The sequence below is a fragment of a genome, unplaced genomic scaffold, assembly GCF_019419815.1.
Source record: "Pyrus x bretschneideri cultivar Hongxiangsu unplaced genomic scaffold, Pyrus_bretschneideri_v1 Contig17, whole genome shotgun sequence".
NCBI lineage: Eukaryota > Viridiplantae > Streptophyta > Magnoliopsida > Rosales > Rosaceae > Pyrus > Pyrus x bretschneideri.
Window position 1 is genome coordinate 2272099 of NW_025999468.1, and position 19700 is coordinate 2291798.

The following is a 19700-nucleotide window of genomic DNA, read 5'->3' on the forward strand; positions in this document are numbered from 1 at the left end:
TTCTTAATTATGTATAGCTAAATTTCTAGAAGTTAGGTGCTGTAAGGAAGTCCCAAATATGATTGCAAGTTTGTTATGACATTTTATTTGAATTTCTTTTATAAATGGATGAAAATTAGATCACTACCTATGTTAGGGATGAATTCTTTATGTGTTTTCTATGCATGCATACTTAGTAAGCATATCTAGGATTCGAATTCTATGAATATATGTGTGTCTGCCCTTACCAAATTAGGACCTACATGTGTTCTAGAGTAGTACTTGTTAATTACGATTAACTTGTGAACCAATTTCTAGGATAAGTAAGACAATACCAGTACTTACGATGCCTAGTGATAACTCAAACTCTTTGAATGCTTAATGATTTCTACTTGTTAAATCTATGAATATGCCATTCTAGATTGCATGCTAGAAACTAAGTTAAGTTGAAAACACCATTCTCTTAACATACTATGTAATAAAGAGTAATAGATTATGTTCTAACATTGAACCAACCTGAGCATCTTCATTTGGAAACAAGGGAATTTGAATGAAACATAACATGCTTGCTTTAAGAGAGGATAGCAATTCCCCTAACTCGTTTTCTTAATTTGTGAACCAAAATCTGTTTTCATTATTTTATTTTTGTTTCTGTCTTGTTTTTGTTGGATTGAATTAAAATAGCAAACCAACTCCTAAAATCTCGAAAATTTGTGTGAGTGTACCTTTGTGTGTCTAGTGTTCGGATATAAATTTCGTTGAGTTTAGATAAGCGTAAATCAGTCTAATAATTAGTTTTCAGTGGCTGATCAGTAGGAACAACAACCCATTTTTGTGATAATTTTAGGTAAGACAATCTTCTGCGACAAAGAACCTTATTTTGATATGCTACAATTGACAACTCTTAGTGTTGATAAGGAAAATCAATAGGACATCTGTGTGGTACTTTGTGGTGTACTTTTAATCTTATCAACATCAACCGAATCATATCACAAGGTGACAGAGTTGTAAAAAGTTTTAGATTTCAGGGATCATATGAAATGTTTACTTCAAATGAAGGCATTGAGTTGAAGAGCTAAGAGAGTTTTACGGAAAAGCAAATGAGTCCTCGGACGAGTTGGGATGAAGCGAAGCGGTTGTCCAGTCTTGAGTTAGATCCCAATTGGGCTCCAAAGTTGGTGAGCCGGAGTCATGTTGATTTAAATGACATCAAATTCGAAAAATGATGTTGACAAAAAAAAAAAAAAAAAAAAAAAAAAGAAAACAAAGAGAAATTGTAGAGGGTAAAATAGGCATGAAACAAAATGACAAATGAGTACTATAACTATTTATTGACCTCATTAGCTCATTATGGTATTTTCTAACATTAAACAACAGTCAAAAGATAAATGGGTTTTTTTTTTCTTTTCTTTTCCCTAAAATATCCAATGCAGGTTGAAATCAACTTTTCTATTTTATTATCATGTATGTATGTGTGTGTTTGGACCCGATTTTACATCATCGGCCCAAGCGATCGAGGCCGTTGAGTAAGCATGGTTCTTAATCGTCGGATAAGAAAGTTAGGATAATTTGCTATTGTTAAGAGATAATATTATGGTTCTTAATCATAATAATTATCTTTTAATAAATTATCTTAATTTTCTTATGCAAAATCAATTGTACAGATTCCTGGACACTTCACGTGGCTTAACATGGATTTGCAAGTCGAAGACAATGGTGAATAGGAAACCTAATAAGGTTAGGTGATGGATGCAGCTTGATATCTAGTCAGTTGCACAGTTCCATATTTGAATGGATTTGCATACAGAACCACGTGGAATAATAGGATAAAGGAAAATCATGGTCTTAGATAATGATGACGCAAGGAACCTAAATAAGCTAGCCCTTTTTCTATGATGTTTTGATGATCAGATAAAGCATGGCTACTGATGGGTTTTATGAGAAGCCTAGGTGGGCTACAAATGTGATGTGATAAGCCTACATGGACTTTTATTAGGTTTGAAAAGTCTTGGAACAAATCCCATGGCTCAGTTTGAAGGATATGCCCTAGTTTTTGATGCGGATCAACTTTAGGAATTAGAGTTGCAATTAAACTCTGCAACATTCTGACCGTGCAAAGCAAGTACTTTAGCCCTATAAATGCAGATGCAATGGCAACGGAAAAAAGGGAGCTCCCAAATTCAACACACAACTGCCCTGCGCAAACCTCTCAAAGATCTTGACATTTTTTTTTATTTTCTTTTTCCGTCGACACACCTTCAATTTGGATAAACAGCACTGTGAAGGCAACCGGCGAACATCTTCAGTTTGAATGAACAGCACTGTTGCCATAGAATTAGCCGTTCCCGAAGCACCTTTAGTTTGGATAAACAGCACTGCATCGAGGCCGACTGGTTATCTATCCAAGTCTCAGTCGAGAAAGATTTTCGAATCCTTATTGGCAGAGGTCATCTCATTAGCCTTCTCGGCGAAGTGAGGTGTTACCAGGTTACTACATTAGGCATCCTGAAAGCCGAATTTGATATTGAACTTCGCAGAACCAGTGGCCTTGTCTTCAGGCTCGAGAATCCAAAGGCCGAGATTTGTTCCTTCCTAGGCCGCAGTCGCAAGATAAAGAAGTCAGCAACGCGCTCAACGCAACATCAACAAATTTTACTCGTCGGTCGAGCTCGGCTGACTAGTTGGCAAGCCCCGCATTCAACCGAAGGACGTAGTTAGCTTATTAGTTACTCGGCCTGCGCGACATGTAGGTTTTGTAATTTTTAGGGTCGACAGTGTGTTAATAATATATAGCTATTACAGACACTTTAAAAAAGTCCATGCATTTTTTCAACTAAAATTTATCTTTTTTTTTTTTTCAGGTTGACAACAAGGTATAAGCCCGAAAGAAAATGAAAGACTACATAAAAATATCACAAGGCCACGAGACCCTATTTATATCTGCAAATAGTAATTGACGATAAGACGATGAGCTTGCTAACAAAAGACTGAACCTAAACTACATGACAAACCCAAACAAACCAAATCAACAACAACAAAATTCTTTTCATAAAAGTATGTAATGATGACTTATTTGAAGCGCCAATAACCCAAAATATTATTAGAAATGTAAGAAAATTATATAATTAGTGTCCAATTATTTTTCTTTAAGAGGTCCAACATAGATTGTTACAGAACACACAAAATTTTATTAATTTTATTTCATTTGCTTTTAATTCACACATTTTTCATAAACGAGTATTATATGCTTGATTCTGACTTCATTTAATTCTCTTTTTTTTAAAAAAAAAAAAAAAATTATTTTGACTGATAGCATTAGTTGTTTAGAAAGTTTAATGTTTGAAAAAAGAAAATCGGTGAAGATTGAACCAACATCACAATACATAAGCATTATTGCTTTGCGTCAATACGAAAAAACGTTATCTACATTATTAAGGAATCACTACTATATTTAACAATAAAATATACAAATTGGTACCTTTTTTTACCAAGTAATAATCATGAATGTGTACGAAAGAGCTCAATTGATATTTTTTTGCCCGGGTTTTACCCAAGTGTCTACCCTTCTGGCTGGCGACTATTCCTTTGATTCTTCTTCCATCAGTGTTTGCGCTAAGTGAAAACAAATTGTGAAAAGTGGTAATGATACTTAAAGTAGTAGTGTTTGTCATTTTCTACCGACTTTGGGTCACAAGTGTGACAATAATGATACTTAAAATTGCAGTATCATGTTAAAGAGCAATGCAACACACTATGTAAAAAAGTGCATGCACTTACTTTGACGCGTAACGAAGAAAAACCGCCATTGTTTAGGTGAATAACTTGAATGAGGATCATCTCCGGTCATCTTAGTGAGGATTTCGGAGATCTTCCAATTACATCCGTTTATCGTACATTGTGTAACCAATTTTTGTCAGATATTGTTTATATTTAATTTTAAATAAAAAGATTTAAAATAATTTATAGCTCCACAATATATGATGAATATATGTAATTAAAGGATCTTTAAAATTCTCACGAAGAGAATCTAAAAAGAATTCTCATTCGAAGAACTTTGCAAACCGTAATTAGGTGTTTGCGTCAGCAATCAAATAATGAGAAGATGAGCTGGCAAAAGATCCTTAAAATGTGAAAAAGAAAGAAAAAGTTCAAAGACACGAAGAATTCAGCTTTCGAATCATGTCAAGAAATCTTGTCATGAACACGTACCAAGAAAAGGTCTTCCTTCTGTGGTATAGGAAAAATCTACATGTAACATGCATGAGCACATGGCTGCTTTTTCTCTTTTTTTTTTTTCGGCTGAAAAATGCAAATTAGGGTTTGCACGAATTAGAGCTGAGGTAGCCCACCAGAGCGAGGGAGAGTGCACTGCAGGTTTAAATAGCCATTGAATGGTGCAGGCAAAGAGGGTCCGTCACCCAAAACTATATTCAGAGAGATCTAGAGAGAGACGATGGAAATCCAGCTCATTGTTGGGAAAAGAATGATGGGATCCCACGTCGAGAGGACTGGCATATTATAATGTGTGTGTGTGTGTGTGTATAGTGCCAGGTCACGGACTTGTATAGTTCTATTCGTGAAAACTTAGAGGTTCTTCTCATAGCTGTCTCCCCTCGTCCCTAACGCTGGCAACAAACTAGATTATTACTTCTTCTGCCCCACTCTCTCTTGCTCATTGTGCGTGCGTGCGTGCTCTGTGTTCTTTGTGGTCATGGGCCTCACCATCAAAAAGTCCCTTGCAATACGTGATATACATGTATAGCTATTTACTTAACAGATTTCTTATTATTGAAGAAATTTGAATTAAGGACCTTATGGATAAATATTCTTAATCAACTCACTGAGGTATGAACTCCTCACTTTGCTTAATAGTGTTATCTTGACCATGTATTTTTGGTGTGGTGGTACTTTTATGTTGAAATTGGAAGTGTCTCAAATTCAAATTGCATATTAATCAAAAGAAGAATAACATAGTTTTGACACACTCTTATTATTATTATTTATTTTTATATTGTAAGACTGTTAATTTAGATCACATATTCATTAAGAATCACCCCATAGTTTGCAATGAGCACATGGCTGTCATATTTATTAATCCAAACTCATAGTTCTGACAATGAACTCATCTTATGTTGTCAAACAACAACAAAAGAACATTTCAAATATTTAAAACAAATTTTTTGTTGCTTGGTAACATAAAATATTTGTAAAATTAGGAATTTGGACTATTAATAATTTAATTTTAAAATCGATGTTTTGTTCAATTTCATAACATTGAAAAAAAACATTACCCTATCCACTATAAAGTCGTTGTCCCAAGCTTTTGTAAGGGTTGGTAGCATCCCTTCCTATTTAAAGCTTCAAAAATAACCAATAAAGTTTGATAAAAGAAAATTGATGCCAAGCCTTACGAGTTTACAACATGGAAATCGAGAAAATGAGTTGGCACCTCTCTACTCACTAATGCATAATTAAGTTGCTTTTTGTTTATCACAAGTTACTTTTTCAATTATGGTTCTAAACGATTAATTACAATTTTTTTTCTTTCTTTAGAACGGCTAATTATATAGAATCTAGTCTGACTGTATATATAATTCAGAATCATTGTGCAACAATATAAACCTAATTTATATGATAACATTACACTGCATACACATAGAATTAATTAATCAAAGCTTTACGACGTGGAAATCAGGATCATGTAATCCCAAGTTGGAATGTTTATGAATCCTTCAAAAGAGACCTTATGGCTCGCATGTCCATTAGCTTATGAACAAGATAATGATCTTCCATTTGCGCATATATATATATATATATATATATATATATATATATATATACAAATGCAAAAAAGAGCATGAACCTTTTGTTTAATTAAAAATTATTGACAGGGATTGGGATTGGGAATGATTTGATGCAGATGGTCACATATAATAAACACGGGATAGATTTTGATTTTACTTGGCAAGCTAGCTAGCTGCCGCCCAAAGCTAGCAATGCACATGTTTTTTTATCTGAAGCCATTGGTCATGTAGTCCTAGCACCACATATGTTTGGGTCTTTTACGACTTGGCAAATACGACATACAATACTGATATGTCGTAAATAATATCATTCACGACATTTATAAAGTTCATGTTGTAATACTTGTGCATAATCTCACATTCACAACAGTACTTTTGTGCAAGTTGTTAAACATAAATATTTACGGCTTAAGCGTTGTGTGTCGTATTTGACAATTTATATGACACACTTTCCTTCTCTTTTAAGGCTTCATGTTATGTCCTAATGTGAAATTTTCATATATTTGTATCCCTACCTTTTATGACATGAATGACACGTCGTAAATAATGACTCTAATTTTGGAAAATTATTATGTTATAAACAACCCAAAATTTTCTAGTCAATCAATAGACAATTTGGTGCTGAATTTTTTTTTTAGTTCCCGCCGAAATTTTCCTAACCCACATTTTCTTATTTTTTATTAGACCAATTCATGTGTTTTGGAGTGCCCAGCACCATTAGACTTGTTTCAATTTCCCAATGCTCAAAAAGGAGCTTTTTGGCTTTTTGGCTTGATTCTCCTTTCTTTCTCTAGAGTCCCCAGCTTCTACGACTCGTCAAGCTCCCTGGCCGGCCATGGTGATTTCCTAATCCAACACATCTCTCTTTTTTCACTTGTTTGTTCTTTTTAGAAAATGCAATTTCAATATTTTTCTTGAAACTTTTGTATTTTTAACCATTTGGTTTTACCCTTTTCAATGATATAAATGTTGAGTTTGTAATTATGAAAAAGGATGTAGATTTCAATCTTTTGTCTGGTGCTATGTAGCATTTATGAGTATTTGAAGGAATATGGCTTGAATGAAGGTGTTGTGACGTTGCATATGATTGATGCTGCATATGGAGTCCACTACCAAGGTGAGCTCTAGGGTGAATCTCTAGGGTAAGGCTTATTGTAATCTTTAGGGTAAGGGTATGTAAATCACCTTTCCCTTGATTTAAGGGAAGAGACTAATTGGGCTAATGTCATTGTGTAAGGTTTAGATTAGGTAGGCAACATGCCTTCTTCTTTCTTGTCAGCTGCTTGCTGCAGCCATCCTTCCTATCTCTTTTCCCCATCTCCTCTCATATATACCCGGACTCTTTCTTGTACAAAAAATACATGAAATATACATTGAAACTTAAAAAACTAGAAAATCTACATAGTATCAGAGCAGGTTTTGTAACTTGCCTTTGGCAATTTTTTTTTGCTGCATCTTTCCTTCAATCTTAAGCCATGGTTGAAGAAGATTCTCTATGTGACATCTCGCATACCTCTCATTCAAATTTCTTAGCCGTCGAGGTTAACACCAATCAACATTTGTGTTCAGTTCTCTTGAACGAGTTTAATTATCTCCCTTGGTCTCGAGCTGTGTCTCTTACTCTCGGAGGCAAAGGGAAATTAGGGTTTGTAAATGGAAGTGTGGAAGCTCCATACATCTTTTCCTCTACATATGGTGCATGGCTTTGCAAGGATCAACTTGTCATGTCCTTACTGCTCAACACCATGGAGAAACATGTTGATGAGATTTTTAGCTACTACAATTCTTCATGTGAGCTTTGGAAAGCCTTGCAGGATATGTATGGAAATCAAAACAACTATGCACGTGTCCTTCAACTTAAGAAGGACATTGCCAGTGCCCAATGAAAATGAAAAGGTGATTTACATACCCTTACCCTAAAGATTACAATGAGCCTTACCCTAGAGATTTACCCCAGGGGTCACCTTGGTAGTAGACTCCATATGCAGCATCAGTAGATGCAACAGACGTAGCATCACAACAAAAGGTGAAATGGTGAAATTTCTCTACTTGCTACCTTTTATTGAGTTTTAGTAGGGGCAAGAAGGCCAGAGTTATATGAGGGTGTTTGGGTCTTGTTGTAATTTGTGTGGTTTGGACGAAAAGAAATAAAGGGCTTTGGAAGCTATGGTGGAGTAGGGGCAGAGGAGTTATGGGATAACTTGACGAGGAGTCTATGATGTTGTAGGGCTGCTAATTTTTCAGATTTTAGGAGGGTTTTGTTTCCTTCATGCATTTCTGTTTTCCTTTAGTGGTCTTCTTGACCACTTTTTCATTGGTTGTTTTATTGTCTTTGTTGCAAGAAAATTGTTTTATTGTCTTTATTGCAAGAAAATTGTTTTATTGTCTTTGTTGCAACTAGAAGATGATTAGAATCCAGAGAAAAGTAGTTTATTGGCACGACAATTCCTTGCACTTATAAGTTATGAATCTTTTTGATTTTTAATGCAACATTATTAGTAATTTTGTTAGTTTTCATACTTGTTTTCTACGTGGGATCATTATAAAGTATTTGATTACTGTTGGGTTGTTCATTTACAAATGTGTATGTTTTCGAAAAAGTATAAAACGACCGATAACATATATGATTGATGATTTATTTATGTAATCCATTTGAATGTTGATATTGTGATTTGTGATAACCAAGGAAAACTAAAGAAGAAGAATTTGAATGCATCAACTTCAAATTACCTTTGGAGGAAAAAGAGATTACAATTCATTTGGTTAGGAGTTAGGACTTAGGTCTAAATCTTGTAGATTTTGGATGCATTTGTTGATGTGACAAAGCTATGCATCTTTCATGTCTTCACTCCTTAAGACTTGATAGTTGGATGATACAAGTTGGATATTGGATGACAAGTTAGGGAAGATTTGATATGTTTTACAAATAGTTGTGGTTTATTCTGAGAGTATATAATCTCCTAAAGCACTACTTATTTGGCTATTGGAGGTTTGATAATATGCCTGCATCGTTGCTTATTTGGCTTATCAAGGTTTCATCACTGTCAATGCATGCCTAGAAATTCAGGTATAACAAATTATGTAAATGAGTAGTCATTTATTTTCATTATTGTAATCGATGGCTTATTTTGTGTCTTGTCTTTGAATATGCTAAGTTTCTGTATATGTTTTAGTAGCTACTATGTTGACTGCTAGAACTAGAGAACTCGACAATGTAGAATGTAGAGTTTAATTGGTGTACAATGGATAAAGAATGGGTATACTTTCCGAAGTGAGTTTAATGGGCATACAAAGCAACTCAAGCCTGATAATGTGAGTTTGGTACAATGGCGGAGTTTCGTTAAGAAACACTTAGGTTCAAAATATAAGGTAACAATATTTCTTTTCTTTTATTCAAATATATCCATTCTATTTTCAGTACTTCAAATCCATAACAATTATATTGAATAAATTTTGGATATATAGGAGATAAGCGAGAGATTCAAGAAAATGAGGGCAAAGCAAACTATGCTACACACAATGAGTCGCAAAGGTTATGCTTGCCTTGAAGACGAGATGGTAAACTACAATTTTTATTTCTGTTAGTCATATTTTACTTTTGTAGATTTTTTGGTTTAAAGTTTCAATGTATATATTTCATGTATGTTTTTACAAGAGTGAGTCCGGGTATATATGAGAAGAGAGAGGGAAAAGAGATGGGAAAGATGGTTGTAGCAAGCAGCCGACAAGAAAGAAGAAGGCATGTTGCCTACCTAATCTAAACCTTACACTAGAGGTGGGCACGGGCCGGGCTGGGCCCAATTTTGAAGGGACCGGACGAGGCTCGGGCTTAAGAGAAAAGGGCCGATTCGGGTCGGGTCCATGGTTCCTTTCCTTTTTTTTTTTTTTTTTTTTCTCTTTTCTGGGATACAATTCAATCGATTTGAATTTGATACAATCAAGCCAGCATTGACAATAACAATCAAATGGGCATGTCAAGATCTATCAATAACTATCATAAACAAGCAATTAAATACAAACAAAACCAGAAAAAATTCAATTGAGATTAAGATATCCATCCATGCCCACACCCCTTCTTCATATTCTTCTGCAACTCAATAACACTGCCCAAACCATCGCCACTCAATGCTGTCTCCACCCATGCCACCTCCCCATTAGATCCAAACCTACCCAACCCAGTTCCAAATAGCCACCCATAATGAGATTCTACGCTGCCCAACTCAGATCTGTCTCTTCTCCTGCTCAAATTCAATTTAATTCAACAGAAGTTTCAAACCCAGTCGATTCAAATTCAATTCAATAAAAGATTTGAAATTGAAATATTATAGAGGTCAAGGTTCAAGAACCCAACAAAATCCCTAAATCTAGAAACCTTAATTTAATTTTCAATCCTAAATCCCTAAAATGTAATACCTTAAACTGAAGAGGACAAATGAGATGTCATGCACTGCACATATGGGTCTAAGTCAAACGGATGAGACATCGTTTTGAGTTGTTTGACTTCGTCCGTCCCTTTGAGTTCGTCAGAAAGAGAGAGAGACTGATTTCTAGAGAGTGAGTCAGGAGAGATCGAGGCCTAATGATGATGGCAGCGAATGGCAGAAGGCTGGGAGCGAGTTAGGAGAGATGAAGATTTGACGATGATGGTGGTAGGGTACGGAGCTGGGACGGTGGAAGACTAGGAACGGGTTAGGAGGAGGTCTCGAGGTATGAGAGAAATGAAAGGAGTCAGGAAGGAGAGATCGAGAAGACTAGGGATGAGGAAAAGAAACGGGCTGGGCTGGGGGCTCGTTCCCTCCTATTTCAAGACCCACCCCGCCCTGATAATTTCATATACCCGAACCGCCCTGCCCCGTTTTACGTTTAGAAATTTTAGACCCGCCCTGAACCTGAATTACCTGCCCCTACCTGCGATTCCTGTACTCGTTTGCCTACTCCTACCTTACACAAAGACATTACCCCAACCAGTCTCCTCCCTTAAATCAAGGGAAATGTGATTTACATACCTTTACCCTAAAGATTACAATGAGCCTTACCTTAGAGATTTACCCTAGGGGTCACCTTGGTAGTAGACTCCATAGTAGACTCCATATGCAGCATCACAACAACTTTTTAACATAATTGTGAGTGGTGCTGCTGTATGAAGACTATGATCTAATATTCTCTGTTAGTGCTTTTTTTTTTAATTTTTTTTTAATTTTTAAATTTCTAATGATGTAGATAAGAGAAAGTGAAACACCTGATGCAATAACAAGGGGAGATGTTGGATTTGTGGGCACACAAGGAAATCTGGTGAATTTTTAAACGAAAAGGTTACAACTGTAGCAGTAATGAATGGAACAATTTATAATCATTTGTATTAGTATTATAGTCTTTATTTTATAAGTTAACATTTTGCTTTTTCATCGTAGAAAAAAAATACAAGAAGCCAATAAGAATGTAACAAATGTTGATAAAAACCCTGTTAAGAATGATGCTCTTGCCAAAGCGCTTGGACCCGAACGTAGATGTAGAGTAAGGGGACTTGGGTTTGGTGCAACACCTTCACAAGTGAGTGTTCAAACATATAATCATCAAAGAGTTATTATGCTGGAAAAAGAGTTTGAAGATTTGAAAAATATTGTCCATTCCCTACTAGTTAGATGGATGGGGAAAAATGTTAACTCAGTTAGTACGTTTTTCGTACACTTTATTATTATTATTAAATATTAAATTAGCATCAAACTCATAAATTATGGTCTACTTTAATGGCAGTCTCCTTGTGTTAGCACAAATCATCAAGGATCTAGAAACTTACCAAATGATTCAGCTAATCACCATCCTAATTCAACAAACCATCATGCTACTTCTTCCAAGCCTTAAGCTAAATCTTCCAACCTTGATGCCTCTTCTAGTAATCTAAATCATAATTCTCCCAAACCTTAAGGAACTAAGTGCAAATTACTAAATTGGACAGGGACTAGAGAAGTTGTTCCACTTGCTGAAATTGGATCCACAAATCCTCAAGATTTGGTGCATTTTGTGCCACTTGGACCAAATCATTGGAAAGTTTGGGTCCTTGAGATACTTGTATCTAGGATAAACTTACCTCGACCAACATGTGAGTTTTTTCTTCTCGACGATGCACTCCTTAGTACAATTGCATGGCCAATCGAATCTATCTCCTTTGACTAGCTCTTGATTAAAAAGTACTAAATTTGGTTGTGATGGTTCACTAAATTTATATCAATTTCTACTTTAGTTATTTCTTGGTTTTTTCTCACTTACTAGCTATATATATTTTGGTCTTACAGATTTGAGAATTAGCTCAACGCTTCCTTCTTGGTATGGTGCTCTTTTGTGATGAAATTGGTTGCTCCATGAACATGGAGGGTGTGCTTGGGATATTGCTTTTTGGTATGATGTTGCCTTATATTTTGGTCCTATAGATTTGAGAATTTGCTCAACGCTTCCTTCTTGGTATGGTGCTTTTTTGTGATGAAATTGGTTGCTCCATGAACATGGAGATGAAGGGTGTGCTTGGGTTGCTTGGGTTGCTTTTTGGTATGATGTTGCCTTATGGTCATCATTAGTTTCCTCTGTTAGCTTTAGGATGTGCATAAGTTGTAAGAGGAACAAAACAACTCAGGTTTTTTTTTGTAAACTTCCAATTGTAATGTAATTGACAATTTTTACTAATTAATCTAAGTATTTAGAGTTTAATGCTTTTACGATGATTATTGTTATCTTTCTATTGTACTCCTTACAATATTGATTTAGATGTTATGAAATGAGGTCCATCTAAAATGAATTGTTAAAAATAAAAATAAAAATAAATGTAAACTACGGCATGAAAAATCAGCTGTAATTGTTGATGGTAGTCTTCTTTTACGATGTATGCCATATGTCGTAATTGCCTTCACAGTATTACGACACTCAATAAACGCCGTATCAAATATAAATTACGGCACACATGTATGCCATAATTGCTTTTGCAGTATTACGACACTCCATTAACGCCATATATAATACCAATTAAGGCGTGCCTCACGCCTTAAAGAGCATTTACGACGTGTTTTGCTTAAATTATTCACGGCTACTAGGGAACATTGTATTTGACAAAACATCTTTTACGACATGGGCTTTTACTGATTGGGGGCTTACGGCACCCTTTGTGCGCTGCAAAAGACCAATTCTGTTGTAGTGTAGCTACTATTTGTTTTCAGTTCTTTTCTTGTTTGGAAGTTGGCTTTATAAACAGCTTATGATTAGACAGTTAAGAACATGGGGTCATGTGGGAATATTTGATTTAGCATTTTGAAGCAGTTGATCAATCTTAAAATAAAGATCAAATCTTAATCTTTGTGAAGCTAAAATTAGCTGTTCTTTTGACCATAAACCAGCTAATGTAACATAAAGCAGAAGAACATGTGCAGAGTAAAACAACATTGGTGATCTTGGAGAAAACCAATTGTCAATTTTCCACATACCAAGAATTGTGGCCCATTGCTTAAACCAAAAAAAATAAAAAAATAGAGAGATCAAAAGAACTAAGACATTCAGTGTTTGATTGAATTTTAATTTTTTTTTCCATCAAATTATGAAGATTAAGATTAATTTGCGAAAATTTTAAAATTTAAGATCGATCAAGTCTTAATAAATAATTAAGATTGATCAGTTCCTAGTATGTTTGTAATTTAAACTAAATAACTAAGATTGGCTGATTTACAAAAAAATGAATTTAGTCTAAACCTTAAACCCTCTATATATGACAAGAAAATTTAAAACCCTACACTTTAAAGTCTAAACCATTATGAGTTATTGACACACATTAGTTAGTATTATTACACTATTTGGTGAACAAATTTAGTTAGTTGTAGTTTGTAAAATACATCCACTGAATCATTTGTCGATACAAAGTGGCAACTCGATGATGATCGAATGGTCTAATGGCCTAGCTAGCAGACCCACAATGAGTACAAATGTTGAGGGCATCTCATACCCACACCTTGTATCAATAATGTAAACAAAAGAAAGCTAACTGATTACAGATCACAACACATTATATTTTCCTTTTGGGTCTACTTGAACTTAATTATCAATATCTTTGGGCCAAATATTTAAGACTGTTTTTAATACAAATGATATATTTATACAAAAGGTGAACGACTTAAATTAAGCCACACAATGTATTAGCCGGTCATTAACAACAATTGAACTAAAAATCTATCATATACAAGTGAAAAGGAATTTATACTATTAAGGGTGTGTTTACTTAATTACGCAGTATGAGAATATGAAAGACTGAGGGATTAAAAGGAATGTAGATGTGAAAGTTGGTGTAAGTAACAACCCCTTATGTTAATGAGATAGTTTCGTTATTCATGTATCACATACCCAAAATTGATGGGACCCACATAAATATATTCCCTAGGTAAACATGCCCTAAACCACAGTGCTAAGTGGCAAATAATCAAGATTATCAAGAGCTAAAAAGCCCAACATGGAGAAGAACACAAAGTATAGGAAGTAAATTACAGAGAAAAAAAAATTGTAGTAGTGGGATTATAATTTGGTTGGAGGGTGGGAGGGTTTATTAATGCCGAGGCAGAGAGGACACACTTAGTGCATCAGTCACCCAGAGCTGTCATTCGGTATTACAAAGCCACACCCTCCCTCCCTCCCTCCCTCTCCTAATTCACAGCTAGCAAATCAGAGTTTGATTGCAGCTGTCGGATTCTCTCTCTCTCTCTCTCTCTCTCACACACACACACACACACACACACACACACACACAACCAACTTCTCCATTTCAAACTACCCATCAAATATTTGACATCTCTCTCTCACACACACACACACACACACACACACACACACACACACACACAACCAACTTCTCCATTTCAAACTACCCATCAAATATTTGACAGCAATACAACCAACAAAAGCAAACATTTTAAACCAATCCAAAACCCTTTTAATTTTCCATGTGTATTCAATGATTTTCTTCCTGTAAAAATTGAAAATATGGAATAAATATTTGGAGATGGAGACACATATAGAGCTAGCAGAGGAGCAAAGAAGATCAACAAAAATATGAGGTGGAAGATACTAACAGTGCTCTTCTTAGTCAAACATTCTTTAACTATATGAGTTCATCCAGCTGCAAAAACAAGTTAAAAGATCATCTTATTACAGAAGCGGAAGCTGTGAGATTTTGATGATTTAGATGCCATGGCGCATTCACATTATCGATCGCAGTTCGGGGACACAACGTTTACAAAAGTGTTTGTCGGAGGGTTAGCTTGGGAGACACCAACTGATGAAATGCGCAGATATTTTGAGCAGTTTGGGGAGATTCTTGAAGCTGTTATTATTGACGACAAAAATACTAGAAAATCTAAAGGCTACGGATTCGTAAGTCTAATGTTGATGCGTATATATTGTGTTCGAAGATCGCTGTGTATTCTTTCCTTTTTCTTGTTTCTGAATTAGGGTTTTAATAATTATATGAGTAGGTGACATTTCGTGATCCTGAATCCGCAAGGAGGGCTTGCGCTAATCCAAACCCGGTGATCGGCGGAAGAAGAGCAAATTGTAACATTGCTTCACTGGGACGTCCCCGACCTTCTCCCTCGAGAGGTATATTGTGCATTTCGGCTCATGAATTTGAGCTCGTATGTTCGATTCTCATCTCCTTGATTATTGCTCTATGAAAACAAAGTGATCGATGACAAGTAGTAAATTTTGCTAGAAATTTGATAAAATACTTAATCTGGAGATACATTTTTATGGTTCATACAGGAAGAAACCAAGGCGCCACTCCATACCAGGGAAATGCACCACAGGCTACACAGTCCTACCGCGGAGTGCTCCCTTTACCGCCACCACTACCGCCATCGGCTCCTATAATATATCCATCTTACAGGTAATTAGTGTTGCATGTTTTTTTTTGGCTGTGTTAAAAGAGAAATGGTCCATGCATTGAAATAAAAAAGTGAGTAGCTAGACGGACGTTGTGTCGGTATATTTTTAATGTTACATTAAATATTACCTGGCTACGGTTGCATAAGGACAACCCTTCAACCATATAGTTTATGGTACATTGGTGATATTAACCAAAATTATCCACAAGTGATTTTTGTGAAAGAGAAAATTGATTTCGAGGCCTCGGATATAAAAAAGAATGACTTAACTAACTACTACACATTCGGAGATTAATTGTTGAAAATTACATTGTATTATCTTTGCAAAAATTTTTTGTTCAAATCTTCAGCAAAGTAATTCAAACAATTTACGTTTGACTTTTAGATGGAAAAAGAAGGGTAAGAGAAGGGTTACGCGATGTCGTAGTCATGGTGGTCCTCAGTTAATTACTTTAGTACACAAATTTAGAGACCCCCCTTTTTGCTGTTATGTATTTATTTATTTTTTTCTGTATTTATATTTTAAGATTAATGGAAAGAAAATTGGGGATGATGACACGTATAATATTGCTTACACATATATTCTTGATCTGTTCTCGTGGTCAATCTTTGTCATGATCAATCAAGTTTAGGGGGTGGTCGTGCTTCCTAAGTCTTTTTTGTTTTCGAATTTTTGTAGAATCTATTTATGTAGCACCAAAAATCGGTTGATAGGGATTCACTTCACTAGCAAAACTAAGTTAGAGATTGTATTAATTAGGTTACTTCTGATTCACTTGAACTCAATTTCTTAATTCTTGTTAGTAGATTTTGTCATTTTCGAATTATGTAACTATCACATTTAAGAACATGTACGTATAATTAGAAAGAAAGATTTGGGATAAATAGGTAGCTAGGGTGATGGATATAAGTAAGTTAAGTTTAGTGCTTGAATCCTTCGATGTAGAAAAAACAAAAAGGTTTTTCTGTGGCACCCTATTGACAGTCTCATTCTAAGCAAGCTTTTGCTCATCCTAACTCATCAATCTCATTGAATAATGATTTGCAGCTACCCAACCTACACTCCTGCAGATTATGGGCACCATCAAGTGAGTTTCTCTCTCTCTCTCTCTCTCTCTCTCTCTCTCTCTCTCTCTCTCTACATTTGCAACAATTTGATCACATTATTGAATGGTTGCAATAATATTGCAGCATGCTACGTACAACCCACAAGTGCATCAACAACCTCAGTACTACCCTCAAGTGTATGGATCATCACCATCTACACCAATGGGCACTCCATATTACTATCATGGCTATTCTTTTCAATCTCCAAGTCCAAGGGGAACATTTTCTTCACCCCAGGCGCATCGTATGCTCTCCCCCTCCTATCTCTACTATCCTACGCACAACATGGAGCCCTCCTCCAGCTCCTATCCTAATCCTCCACTCCTACAACCACCCCCCACCTCAAGGCATAATCCTCCTAATTTTACCTTTCCTTCACCTGGTAATTAACTAGTTTCTCTCGTTTTATTTATTTATATTGCATGCGAAGTGAAGGTATAATCCAAACTAAATTAGAGAAAATAGCTATTATAACTTTGTTGATAAAACAAGTGGTAAATTGTCCTAGTAGTTAGGTTCTTTCATTTCAACTTACTACATTTCAGGTTCAAACTTTCTCATTCTCTTTTTTTCTTTTATCGTAGATTAGTGCAAATATCATTTGTAATAAAAGAAAATGGTTGTGGATAGCTAGAAACTAATCCCAATACATATATAGTAAGTTTTATTTAGGTTCCCTAGGGATTTGTATATTTGGGGAGAGAACGTAGTGGGGCAAGGAGGGGAAGTGCAACCCATGTGAGTGAGCTGGCTGCTGCACGGCTTGTGTGATGACCAGAAGCAGAAGGTCAAATATTGGAAAGTCATGACAGAGAAGCATAGCAGAGTGTACATGTAAACTAACAGTGACTGCATGTAGCTTCAGCCTCAGAATTATGGTTCATTATTCTCAAGGTATGGTGGAGTCAAGTGGTTGTTTAGAGAGGTCCGGGCATGTTAGATACTGCCAATCATCAGTCAGGGAAATTAAGACGTGGGGGATAGGAGGGAAGCTAGGTTAATTTTACGAAGAAAAAAAATATCATCGTAAGTATATATACAATTATATATATGCTTCAGGTGGTTTTTGAGTTTTTGGTAGCTCATAGTGAAAAATTACAATGCAAATTTTTCGATGCGTTGTCTTCCCCAGAAAAAAAAAAAAACATATAGATTTGATTTCTTTGTATTTTCCGTTTCTTAGCTTAAACTTTCAAGAACCAAAATTAGGGTTAGGGAAACCACCCCCCAATCCGACACCCCACCCCTACTATTGTGCCAATATATTTTTTAGTTTCGGCCTACACACAAAAGTTAAGGTCACTAATTAAAAAGAACATCAGATTAACATTATATTAAAAATTTTGGATGATTTTGTTGGTATCCAAATAAATCATCATACACCCAAGATTTATAGAAACACTAAAGACAATTTGTAGATAAAAGAGTGCGATATGGCATATTTGATGTGGTTTAAATTTGTCTTTGGCGAGAATAGAATTTAAAACTTCTCACTTATAAGTGAAGAAAAATATCACTAGATCGTAATACTATGTGACATATTTAGAATTTAAATAAAAATACTTAAATTTTTTTTTCATAATGAATATATAACAAATAAAAAGTTTCGGGCCCTTGGTGTTGGAGCCCTGGGAAATGACACCTGGCGCCTTTTTATACGTTGCTATACGTTTTGTAATTTACAACTAACTTTTTATACACTTACGTGTAATATTGTTATCTTGTCAGACGTATTATGTTGTTAATTATAACACCAATTATGTCGTATTGTTTAAAGTTTGATAACAAAATTTGTTTTGCAAAATAGTTACTATATGTCATGTCATGCTGTTTTAATAAACGTTTTCTATATTACACACACACACACACACACACTATTTACATCTAGGGAATAAGAAAATAAATTTGTATTGAACTCAACTTGCTATTTATGATATTCGAACATAAATCTTCTCACTTATCAATAAAAAAAAATGCTATTAAGCCTTAATGCTAAGTGATTTTTCTCGCCGATGTTCCAAAAATGCCGTGGATCGCTTGTGGTTAAGTGGTTGGAACATTTTTTAGTCATTTTTCATGGTGGCCATAGAGTTTGTAAGTGTCATAACCCCACTCTTTGAAACCCCACATATATAAGCACAGATTTTTTTGTCAGACACTGTCTCATTTCATAAGACATCCATGACATGTCATGTTGAAGTTATGGACCATTCTAGCTAATATATATACTGACATACATCGTACAGTTTTTCTACTTAACGCCAACCCAATTTAGGGTTTAGTTTTAGTTTACAATAAGCAATCACCATGATCTTCTTACCTAGGCTTGATTAGGTTACCCTTCATCAGATAAAATTGTGTTTGCCTGTGTATACATACTTCATATATATTATATGAGGGTGTGCTCATGGAAATATATGTATTGTTATTGTTGGTTTCAGATTCGCAGAATCCACAACATGCCTCAACAGAAACAGAACCTGGAGTTGTTACTTCAGAATGCATTCCAGATGCCTAAAGTACTCGTTGATAAATACATGATCTGATGAAAAACATTCAATTGTATAAACTTTATGATTAAAATTTATTATGTTCCTTATCACTCGATCCTTACGTTCTGCTGTCAGTCATTCGTAAGATTCTTTTTGGGTTGAAATCTGTAACATTAGGTGACTACTGCTTCAAGATTTCTTGTGCTCAGCACAGATATTACAAGAAAGAGATGATCAACTAATCATTCACATTTTACTATCAACTATTTTCATTTACTTTGTTCATTTCAAGTGTACTGTTTCTCTAATAAATATATGAGGCAGCTCGGCAACCACAAGTTAGTGATTCTCTACTCTTCTTGTTGGTCATTCTCTACTCCTCTTGTGTAAAATGATAAGATAAAATTTAA

The 19700-nt window shown here is 35.2% G+C and overlaps 1 protein-coding gene across 1 annotated transcript; it reads left to right on the plus strand.

Moving 5' to 3' along the window:
* Positions 1 to 14669: 14669 nt before the first annotated feature.
* On the plus strand, positions 14670 to 19566 carry LOC103927170 (RNA-binding protein 38). Its single transcript, XM_009336064.3, has 6 exons — positions 14670 to 15182; positions 15284 to 15407; positions 15570 to 15693; positions 16740 to 16779; positions 16883 to 17180; positions 19240 to 19566. Exons 1-6 carry the CDS (start codon positions 15000 to 15002, stop codon positions 19314 to 19316), a joined length of 846 nt encoding a protein of 281 aa, XP_009334339.2. The 5' UTR covers positions 14670 to 14999; the 3' UTR covers positions 19317 to 19566.
* Positions 19567 to 19700: the final 134 nt, after the last annotated feature.

Excerpts from the sequence above, each read along its gene's own strand:
- LOC103927170 (XM_009336064.3), top strand. The coding sequence starts at position 15,000 with ATGGCGCATTCACATTATCGATCGCAGTTCGGGGACACAACGTTTACA. Across the intron at positions 15,694-16,739 it reads ATAATATATCCATCTTACAG|CTACCCAACCTACACTCCTG; the intron begins GTAATTAGTGTT and ends AATGATTTGCAG. Across the intron at positions 17,181-19,239 it reads TTTTACCTTTCCTTCACCTG|ATTCGCAGAATCCACAACAT; the intron begins GTAATTAACTAG and ends TGTTGGTTTCAG.